Raw genomic sequence first — 11,020 nt, forward strand, 5'->3', positions numbered from 1 at the left:
AGTCCACTTTGTTGTGTTGGATATTACAGTTCAAACTTATTTCATACAACATGTAGTTATGTGATCCCCTGATTTCCTTTACTGTGGCCCAAACATTCCCCAGTAAGCAGAGGTACTTATGTTGACCAGGCAGGAGGTGGCAGCCCCATGGCTTTAACACATGCCAGCTGACCTTGAAGGGTACCGGGAGACCACTGAACTTGAAAATCACTGCCTGCCCGACAGAGGCCAGGCAGTCTACCATGGTAACATGCTGAGTTTTGCAAACTTCTGGAATTTTCCACAGCAGGGCACCATCTACTAGTGACTGTTTTTTTCACCTTTTCACCTCCTTTTTAAGTATTATAAAAAATTGATCTAACATTCAATATTCAGAATTGACAAATGTCAAACTATGTTACAAAACTGTACATACAAACTAGGAGTCAGATCACTGAAATATCTGTCATATCTGAACTCAAACCAACTTTTTTTTACAAAGGTATTGGGTTCTGTCATTTTACCTCACCTTCTTTGAGCGCCTGCAAGCCCTTTTTCGTAAGGCGTAATCAGGCCGTTTTAGACTTCGTAATTCGTAGGCAGCCTCCGCAAAAATCAACGTAATTCGTAATTGGACATTAGCCGCAAATCGTAAAGTCGTAATCAGCCCTGAGACTTTAACGTAATTCGTAATAGGCGGCGAAAATTTTGCGTAATTCGTAATCTCTACCCCCCTTGCAGGCCCTCTTCTTTCCATAGATTATCTAGAAAACGTTCTTTATGAACAACAGTTGCTGATTTTTCTAGCCTCTAGCATCAACAATGTCACGGCCCCTGCTATTTGGAATTTCCACAGTTGTTGAAACGTCAGCGACTTGAGACCTGGATGGTGCGGAATGTCCAAAGATGGTCGTAACCTTCAAGACAAGTACAAAGCCTCGCCTCTTCAAACAAACACAGGAACTATAGGGACTGACTTCACTTTGGGTTTTTCCCTGGTCAGTCAGGCTTCCCCTGCTGGTAAAACAAACAGCTCGCCTGTTTATGGCAGGGTTTGTTAGGAAACGGCAGGTTTATTTTGGCTACTTAGGTGAGAGACAGAATCCTGTTATTGCAGTAACCGCAAAATGGTCAACAACGCCAATGCATGGAGATGGGATCTTCTGCATGTGAGAAACTTTAGTTTGGAAGAATCTGCTTGGGAAATTTAGCTTACGGACTGGAGAAAAGCCTAAACTTGTTACATATTATAATACAAAACCTTATACTAAACTACTAGTAACATTTTCTTGTATTTCTAACCAGTTTAAGTGATTTTCAAATGTCACCTATTCTCAGGGGACCTTAAATATCATTAGTTTCTAAAACAAAGACTTCAGGTAAAATTTGTATCACTGGGTCACATTTTTCTGTGTGGGAATTTTGTACTGCACATTTTCTGACATACTTTAGGAAATCAATTTTTTTCACAGTGAAATTTTTCACGGGGAAACTTTCAGATTGCAAGTACGTAATTGTATGTGTGGGGCATTCTGAACACAAACACTTATTTTCTGGCCTTGCAAAAAAAAACTGCACCATTTCACTGCTCTCAGCTTGTATAGAGCCTAGCCTGAACCAAAATCACCACTCGCCCACTTTGTCAACAAGTGTACCATGGTTCAAGACATTTGTGGACAAATTTGGCTGGACTGGACCAATGTAGCCTGCTTGGCAAATAAACACACAGATCAGTGGATACCCAAGGAATTTTATCGGTCCCACAAATGGGACACCAAATCCCCCTGTAATCAACTGTGACCGAAATCTTAAGAGGACAGAGTAAGACTTTCCTTAGCACCTCTATAAACTATGGAGTTTATCTGTCGTAGCGCTGTTACACATTAGCACAAACTCGTATATTCTTTCTCAACTTGTGGACAGAGTCCAAAAAACAAAAATGAACTTTCTAATTCACGTTCATTATTTACTTTACATCACAACCTTAATCCATTGGGTGGAGCGACAAAGCACTTCTATGATTAAAGAATAAACAAAAGGTAAGACAAAAAAACAAAATGAAATCCCTGTGATTAGATGCTTTTAGTATCATTGACGTAACTTTCTCTTTGGCTTAGGATGTAACTTTTTATGGAAATCTTTCTGTGGTCTAAACTCTAACCATCACAACTGTGAACATTGTGCGACAGTATGAGTGAAACAAAATGAGAAATAACTTACCTCCACCAGTTTTCTCTGGAGTGGACTTAGTTCAGACAAGACAGGAGTTTGCGGTACTTTTGCTCCCTCTTGCTCCATCCCTTCTAGAATGTTCCTCTGCACCGAGTTGATCCACGCGTTGCCCTGAAGGCCAAGTCCAACCTTTCGGCCCTTCCTGCTTGGTAGCAATGCCTCCTCTTTGGAAACTTGTGAATCCATGGTGTAGGTGAGATACAGGGAGAACACTGTCACAGCCAGGACCAGGAGAGAGAGGTCTCTCTGTGGTGATCGCAGGGTGCATAGGAACTTCATCCTGGTGCAGTGTCTTGTACAGCAGGCACTTCCAGCCATGCTGCATCAGTGCTGCTCTGCCACTGATGTTGCCGACTGCAGAGCTCTCAACGGCTCAGGTGATTTACACGGAGATACACTGTACTGAACCAGGCCAGGCGTTACGCCCGGTCCTGTTTGGGAAGGGGTTTGTTTCCTCTTGCTGCAGATACAGTTTCAGCATCCCCATACTGCAGGCAGGCTCCCTCTCCACACTCCAGCACACATGACTGAACCTGGAGGCCTGGGGCTTTCTCCACTCACTCTCATTACATCCACACTATTGGTGCGCATGGGGAGGTGTGTTGTTAGTGGGAGGGGCAAGGCTACGGGATGCGATAGGTAGGTCCAGGCATGCCAGGTATGCGGTGCTGTTTCTTGACTTCCGCCAGGGTCGTCAGGGAAACCTCCGGCAGCGGCTCTCCTCCTGAGGAAAACGACAGGATATAAGGTTACTGGAAACTTCAGGGTTTAAACAACAGCGCCACCCTGCTAGCCACAGAGGCAGGCACAGGGGGTTTTGATGTGACTCCCTTCCCAGAACTTTCCTCAAGTTCAGCGACTCTCTGATCTGTGACCCCGCCCCCTTCTGGTTCTGATCCCTGCTATCAGGAGACTGAACCAGATCTGATCTGAAGTGGGGACTCTTGGTGGTCACTTTGCATGTGAAACGCTATCTGCCACTTCAGCTGTATACCCACTCTTATAATCCAGATACGGTGCTAAATATAGTGCTCCCCTCCCAGTGCTGCAGTACTGGGGGGCTGTGCTGCATGCGGAAAAACAAACTAAAGGAATGTAGGCTTGTTGCCAAGGTAGCAAGGGTTCACCCTCACGTCAACAACTTTCCGGCTTTATTTGCGCTAAAAGTTCAGGTTCAAATATTGGGAAAATGAGTACAAACACATTAGAGAGAAGTATAGCGAAAAACTGTCTCCGGTGTGAGTAAGATTGATTGGAAAGCCTTGCCACTCCTGGCATTTCTGGTGAGGGATACTTGGCATCTTCTGTGGTTTTTCTGCCCATATCAATTGACCACACATCAGGCAGTTACACATGCCGCAGAGATCAGGATCAAAACACAAGAGGCATTGCCAATAAATCATCATTCCTTGTGAACTGTGTTCTGTTTTCTCACTCTTGCATAGAACGTAGATATAAGAAAAAAAAGTTCTAAACCCAAACATAAAACTTTTAGTATATAGTTATCTATACAAGCAAGGAATACTACTGATTAAAGTGATTTCTGGGCAGTAGAATTTTCAACATCAATTTTTAGGTCATTTTTTTAATGTAATAAGTTGGATCGTGATAGATAGTGATATATGTAAAGCAAAAAGGCAATGTCATTGATGGAAAATAGTTGCTTGTTTTGTATCATTGGCTGGGTTTAGCTATTTATTATTATCACTGGTGGTACCAAAAAATACAGGTACTCCTTACATTTCTGTACATAGCTTGTTTTAGGGCTACACTGTATTTCAAATGCTTCACGTATGAAATAATGACAAATATGTGCTAAGAAATGGCAGTAAATGCCAATACCAGACATGACAGAGTTCTTCGAGACATCAAGAATATTTTTTTTTTGTTATGTCGCCCTGAAATTGCATTGGATGATGCTTACATATTAAGTTCTATCCACTTGACTGCACTTTAGCTATCCATCAGAGGCACACAACACCTGTTGTTTGCTGAGAGACCAGGAAGGAATTGCCAAATGTTAGTTTGGTTAGCCATGCCTTGCCTGTTTCTGTGAGGGTCACTGACCATTTCACTTCCAATGTCAGATCCATATTTCATTCTCGGGGAATGACAACATTTATCTGCCCGGTTACATACGCGTACATCTGGCCACTACGAAAGATAGTGTAACGTTTCATGTATTTTGGAGACCTCTAATGCTGCATACCTCATTCAGGTATATGCACAGTTTAGATAAAATACAAATGTATACAAAGAGTGCATCATACTGTAGGATAAAGAGTGGAAGAAAAAAGCATTGCGCAAGAAATTGTTTCTGCATCAGTAATGGCAAGGAATTAGACATCGTAGAACAAGGGGAATTTCAAAACCTACAAAAAAACTTACCAAAGTAATGTGGTATCAATTAGATATCAACTACGATGTTTCACTGTGTTTTGAAGTTGGTCTACTATATCCAATGTCTTCTATATATATATTCTGCATCTATTATTTAGTAGTTCTATCATATACATTTGTACACAGTACTTTTGACACAATTATACAGTCATGATGATTTGGTAAGGAACAAAACAGCACCTCTTGGTAAAACTTTTTTTTTCTGTTTAAATCTCATCAGCAGTATCCAGTGCTCTGATAAACCCCTTCCCAGCCCCGGCAGTCTGTATCCCATCACAGTCAGGCTATCAGCTGGTGTAAACCAGGGCAGGCCCTCCTGACACAAATGGACCCGCAAATCAATCATCTGTCAACCAGAAGCTGATAGAAGGCGGTCCCCAAACACAGCCACAGGAAAGGTGGACATGGCCAGAATCAACCTAGCCTGGGTACCATCCTCCGTAGTTTCTACTGGCTCCCCTTGTGGTAGCAAGCAAAAAGGGGAGCCAGTAGAGGATGGTACCCAGACTAGAAGTTGAACCAACATATTGTATAGAGTAACCAGGAAGACAAGGAGTTTTCTTCAATTGTTTGGGCCAAAATATGAGCATTCTGTAGTTGAGTCAGAACCTGAATCCTTATTTGTAAATCAGAAAAAAAATGAAGCAGGCGAATATGAGAACCAATTGATTAAATTGGCATGTCCTTAACCAAATATAAATTTCTCAAGCCTTGTGCACCCTTTTCAAATCTACTATCCACTACTTCTCTACATCTGCATCATCCTCACTTACCGGTACCAGTAATACCCTGGCGACTTCATAAACATTTTATCTTACTCCTAATAAACTACAGGAATTGGTGGCACCTTATTTTCATCAGCACCCAATCCGATTTCACATTCTTGATCTGATTAAGTAGGGAGATTTTAGGCTTTTTCTATCTGTATCCTGTTATGCCTTATGGTGTGATGGGTAAACAGTCATTTTTTTGTGACAAAGATCAAGAAAAATGACTACCATATTCCAATATCGGGTTTATTGGAAAGGGCCATTTAAATGTGTAGCCTGGGTGACAGACTGTTTTCAGGGCCTACACAGGCCAGTTCATCAGCTCCAGGGCCAACATGCCCCCAAGGAAATTATACCACAGCCCCCTCAGTTAGGCCCTGATCCAGAGGCAGCCACACACTGGCTAACTCTGTGTCTAGTTACCTTCGCCAAGAAGGTTATGTTTTCGTTGGCGTTCGTGTGTCTGTGTGTGTGTGTGTGTGTGTCTGTGTGTGTGAGCACGATAACTCAAGAAGGCTAAGATGGATTGTCTTGATACTTGGTAGGTGGGTAGGTCTTCATGAGACGTGGAACTGATTAGATTTTGGACCCCTAACGGCTTGTTACGGTACTGCAGCTGAACTTCCGGTTTTGATATCTCGTGATCTAGACATGCTAGGGTGACGAAATTTAGATGGTAGGTAGCTCTTGTGCTGGGGAACAAGTGACGTGAGTTTGGACCCCCTAGCGGCTTGCTCTGGAATTGCAGGGGCATTAGTTGAAAAATGTTTAAAGGCGGATAACTCAAGAACCGATTGATGGATCGTCGTGATTTTTGGCATGTAGGTAGCTGAAGTGATGCTTGACATAATGCTATTACAATTATGCAAATATTAATGTAATTTGCATAATTAATGAGGAAATTCTATATATCAGCTGCATTCCATGATAGGACTATTCAAGCTTGTGATATATGTAATGCAGAACGGCAGAAATACAGGCAGATATCGATTATGCAAATGAAGACTTAATTTGCATAATTCACAAGAAAATGTTATAATTACATAGTGGTAATGTCTGGAATTTCATACTTGGGATATTTGAAAGTTATGTGAAGGTGAACATTATTAAACATAATTTATTCAAATAAGGACCTCTTTTGCATAATTTATGAGGACATGCTATAATGGCATGCATTGATAAGATAAGACTGTCTTCTGGTGTAGAATATGACCAACAGATATAATTGATGCAATATTGGATCCTATTCGCACAATCAGGGGGATTCATCTATAATTTCTTAGTCAAAAAGGCTAACATCATTTGGCGAAGGTATGAGATCGTGGAACTCTAGTGTGTTATGAATCTAGCATCCAGGCTACTAAATGTATAGTCCTAGAAGACAGTTACTTTTAAATTACAGAAACTTCTCACCCACCCCTGAACCACTTCACGTTTCAGAAAATATTACACCATTTTCTACCATCACTATTCATAGACTGTACAAACATTCTTTTAAACAACTTCAAGTGCATGCACATATCAAACAGTTGATGTGGCCAGCCATGCATACATATAATCTGCATAGTTGTTCCCAACTTTCCAAGAACTGGCTTGTACCAAGAGTTTCCACATGGCAGAAGGAATGGCAGAGTGCTGACCCCAGGGCAGCAGGAGTTGACACAACCGCAATTATCAAGGTTAGGAGAAAACCCATAGCATCAAGCAGGAATGTGTAACGTTACATCTCGACCAGATCTGCCTCCATACAAAGGAAAACATAGTACGGTACAAAGTCCTGACTGTATAGAAGACTGTATGAGAGTGCAGTATTGATAAAAGCTGCTAGGGGGACCAAACCCACGCCACTTGTTTCTAACAAAAAAAGCTCTCTCTCAATCTCATGCACCAAAAAATCAAGACCATAACATGTTAAAACATACAACAACTGGAAGTTGTATTGCAGTACCAAGGTCAACCACCAGGAGACCCACATTTGAACGTGACCTTTGTCTTCCTAAGACTATCCCATATACCAAATATCACAATCCATAAAGGCCTTGTAATTATAAGTTGTAATGCTGACCACAAATGCATGTGTGTAGAAACACTGACAGACACACAGACACACACGCCAAAAACAATACCTCCATTTTTCATACAGGGGAAAAGATAACTCCAAAAGCACATCCTCCATGGATACTGAGTTAAAGCTCTGCGAATGCAACGGAAGTGTTCTTTTTCTATTATAAGAAAGTTAAGGCTGCGAGACAAGTGCTTGAGCAAAGCACATCTTTTATAGCATTCCTCAGGGCAGCGATCTACTTTCATGGCAAGGGCACAAACAGACGACAGACAAGTCTTTGTCAAGGGGATGTGGAAAACCTTCTTCAAGCAATTTGACCGTGCTCATGGGACAGTGAAGGTCGTTACCAGCAAGGGTAGTCATATCTTGAACAATGATAATGGACTGAGCAGCTTGCCTGATAAAGGCAAGAATCACATTATTTTACATACAAAATAGTCGTAAAAAGGTCATTCCACAATTACCCACTAGTAATAGCACCAGCCAAATGTTTTGGGCAGAATAAATGTAGTGTTCTAGCCAACCTGAAATTTTTTCGGCATTTCAATTTTGCTTATAATGTGTAACATCATGACGATTGTCAAGCGACGGAATTTGAAATCTTGACCCTCTTAATGGTGTTTCCTACCTACATTTGAGGGGCAAATTTTGCTGATTTCTTTCTGTCAAAGATCACAAATGGATTGGGCAAACTTTTCATCTGTCACTCGGAACATCAAAATTCCATCAGATGACCATAGATGACAGAAAGACAGAGGTTCTCTAGAACACTGGCAGAATAACATTTTCCTACGTTAACTCACCAACCAGTCCTTTTGCCTTGCTACCTGTGCTTCTCTTCAGCCAGAAAATTGTTTCCAAATGCCTTCCTTTCCTCCAGTCCAGGCCATATTTCCATCATAAAAGGACTTTCCCAGCAGGAAGACACTTACCATAAGGATCTTCACTCAACCATATGGAGGTTAAACCACAGGTAGCAAATAAATCAGCCTCCTAGATTCTATTATCTACATGTGACAGGGATAAAGGAGTTTTTCCTATCTGGTGCCAGGATACTCGTCTTTTTTTGTGATGTGGGGACTGATCAAATTATTTCAGGCAAACTTTTTCTGATCATCATCTTCTGATTATTTGATACTATAAAAAGACATCTGGATCCAGATCTGGTTTCAAATTTGTCCTATCTAATTCTACACAACTTTAATTTTGTGCGAAACAAATAAAAAACAATTTCTTGACTTATGCTGTTTGCACATGACTAGACCATTACTGGAGCATACACAACCACGTCGGTAGAGCGTACTGCGCCCCTGCAAAACCTGGATTTTTCATGATTTTTGTGGGATGTTTGGTCAACTTTGTTTGTTGTGGATGGCAGATATAATTTTCTGACACATTTGAAAACTATAGATGGGAATAAGAGACGTTCTGCTGATGTCTCATTTAAGGTCACGACACAGGTTTCGTGCAGGTGCAGCACGTTCTGCCAATGTGCATATCAAAATACGACCTCCTCACACACACGTACAGAAGCTGTTGGATCTCTCCACCAATGACAGTGACTTGTACACTTGCATCCAAACTAGCCCCATCTGTCATCATCCTCACATTTGGACTAGATTATCATCCAGCCAGCCAGTCATGTTATTTTGACTACACAGTTTCCCTCAGTCCTAAAACATGGGACACTTCGCAAATTCTAGTGTAGGTCCCTTGGGGCAGATACTGTAAGTCTACAAATTTCCGCGGTATATTTAGATTCGCGGAATTCGCTGGGACCTTTGTACCGCGAATCTATTTCCCCGCGAATGTGTTTTGTGTAAATGTAAATGTGTTAACTGTTACATGCGTTCACGACGGTCCTCAAGTTTAACCGATTTAACACAACTGATAACACACGCGATCCACAAATCACTCCAAATCAACTTTATTCTAAGCAAATGTACGTACAGTTTGTTGAGTATCAAAATTATTTAAGTCATACTGATGTCAAAAATAATATTATGAGACACCGAATCGCGATACTGTGGCACTGCCACGTACCGCGTACCGCCCGACAAAAATCTTGCTAGCGCTGGCCATGCGCGCCCGGCGCCCAAAAATTACGGGCACATTGGGCAAATCTACAAATATTTTGATGAAAAATATAACTGATGGTATCTGGGAAATGTTATTTGATTCTTTGGTACTCTTTTGCGGGTGTTTTTTTGTTTCTTTCTTTCTTATTTTGCTCGATAGAAACGCTTGCGTGAGCCTACCGAAGGCGACCTTTGCATACTTCCGGGTTCGGTTTGAACGACAAAATCTCGCCGAAGACGGCATAAATTTGCTTAGGAATATATATTTTCCCTAAAGATTCTTTCGATTATGCATTTCTTCACTTGAGTACCGATGGGTAGTCGTGGAAAATAACGTTTTAGCGCTTATTTCCGAGCAAAGAAAATTGTTTACACGCGCTTCAGATCGATCGAGCTTTACCGCCGGCACTGACGCAACAACCAATCAGAGACGCGTAGCGCGGACATGTGATGCAAGATTTGCATACCGACAGAGCTGCAGGCAGCCTCGCGCGGAGCACGAAACACATTTTTGCGCCGCATTTTAGAAAAAAATGCCGGGACACGAACTTTTCGTATTTTTAAATATGCACTTTACAAGTTCTTCTTTCAATGGCCAAGGGGAAATCGCGAATCTAAAAATACCGCGGATTGTCCATTTTCCCGAAACCGCGAACTTTAGGCCCCGCGAATCTAAAGAGACTTACAGTAGTCCATTTCTCAAGACACAGTGAAGATGCCTGAGGAAAGACGAGCATGTTTCCTGCTGTATTGAAGAAGTCTTACCTGGTCCCTTGGCTCCCCCAGGCAGCAGCCGGCCCAGTCGGAATATGACGGCTCGCTCATACTCCTGCACAACCTACAGACAGTACATTTCGTAAAACATCAACAGTTCCAAGCACAATTTGTATATAATTATGAACAAAAAATATGTAATATTTAGTAATGATTTAATTGCCAATCTATGCCCCAGGGCTACTCATAATCAAACAATGGTATAGGACTCAAGAGGTAAGATTAAATTACAGCTGAAGAGAAAAATGAAATACAAAGATAAGTAAAAGTAATTCTATTCTTTTATAATATTTGTAGTTGTAACTTGTAGTTAAGATATAATTGAGCAAGTTGATTTCTTTTCATCCTTAGTTTTGACAATCCATAGCAATAAAATATACAGGGCAAGAAGCTATTAATTCATAGTTTGAAGTGTGCATGTGCCGTGTGATGCGTTGTGGGTACTAATGTATCAAAGTTAAAGAATTACCCTAGCCATTATATAGTACAAAGAATGGCCAGACACCTCCAACTTTGACATATCACCCACAAGGCATCAGGCAATGAACTAGCTTGTTACTGTTACTGCTTCCAATTATGTGCCGTGATTTCATCCACTCGATACAATTAACAACAAATGATTCAAACCCCTTGTAATTGGCTCGACAAGGGTTTTGTTGTTAGGCCACACCAATTTGATTTGTTGGCTCTCAGATTTTTGCAGAAAATCAATTAAGCAAGTA

The 11,020-nt window shown here is 41.3% G+C and overlaps 1 protein-coding gene across 4 annotated transcripts in view; it reads right to left on the reverse strand.

The window, feature by feature from the left end:
- LOC109477022 (cadherin-like and PC-esterase domain-containing protein 1) overlaps nucleotides 1-11,020 on the reverse strand; it is a 100,236-nt gene that overhangs the window by 78,704 nt on the left and 10,512 nt on the right. For all 4 annotated transcript variants that reach the window (XM_019778040.1, XM_019778039.1, XM_019778037.1 and 1 more), the window contains exon 2: nucleotides 2,200-2,935. In XM_019778040.1, the coding sequence (XP_019633599.1) occupies nucleotides 2,200-2,529 (330 nt within the window). In that variant the 5' untranslated portion in view covers nucleotides 2,530-2,935. The remainder of the gene's footprint in view (nucleotides 1-2,199; nucleotides 2,936-11,020) is intronic.

This window comes from Branchiostoma belcheri, unplaced genomic scaffold (assembly GCF_001625305.1).
Source record: "Branchiostoma belcheri isolate BF01 breed outbred unplaced genomic scaffold, Haploidv18h27 scaffold4, whole genome shotgun sequence".
Classification (NCBI taxonomy): Eukaryota; Metazoa; Chordata; class Leptocardii; order Amphioxiformes; family Branchiostomatidae; genus Branchiostoma; species Branchiostoma belcheri.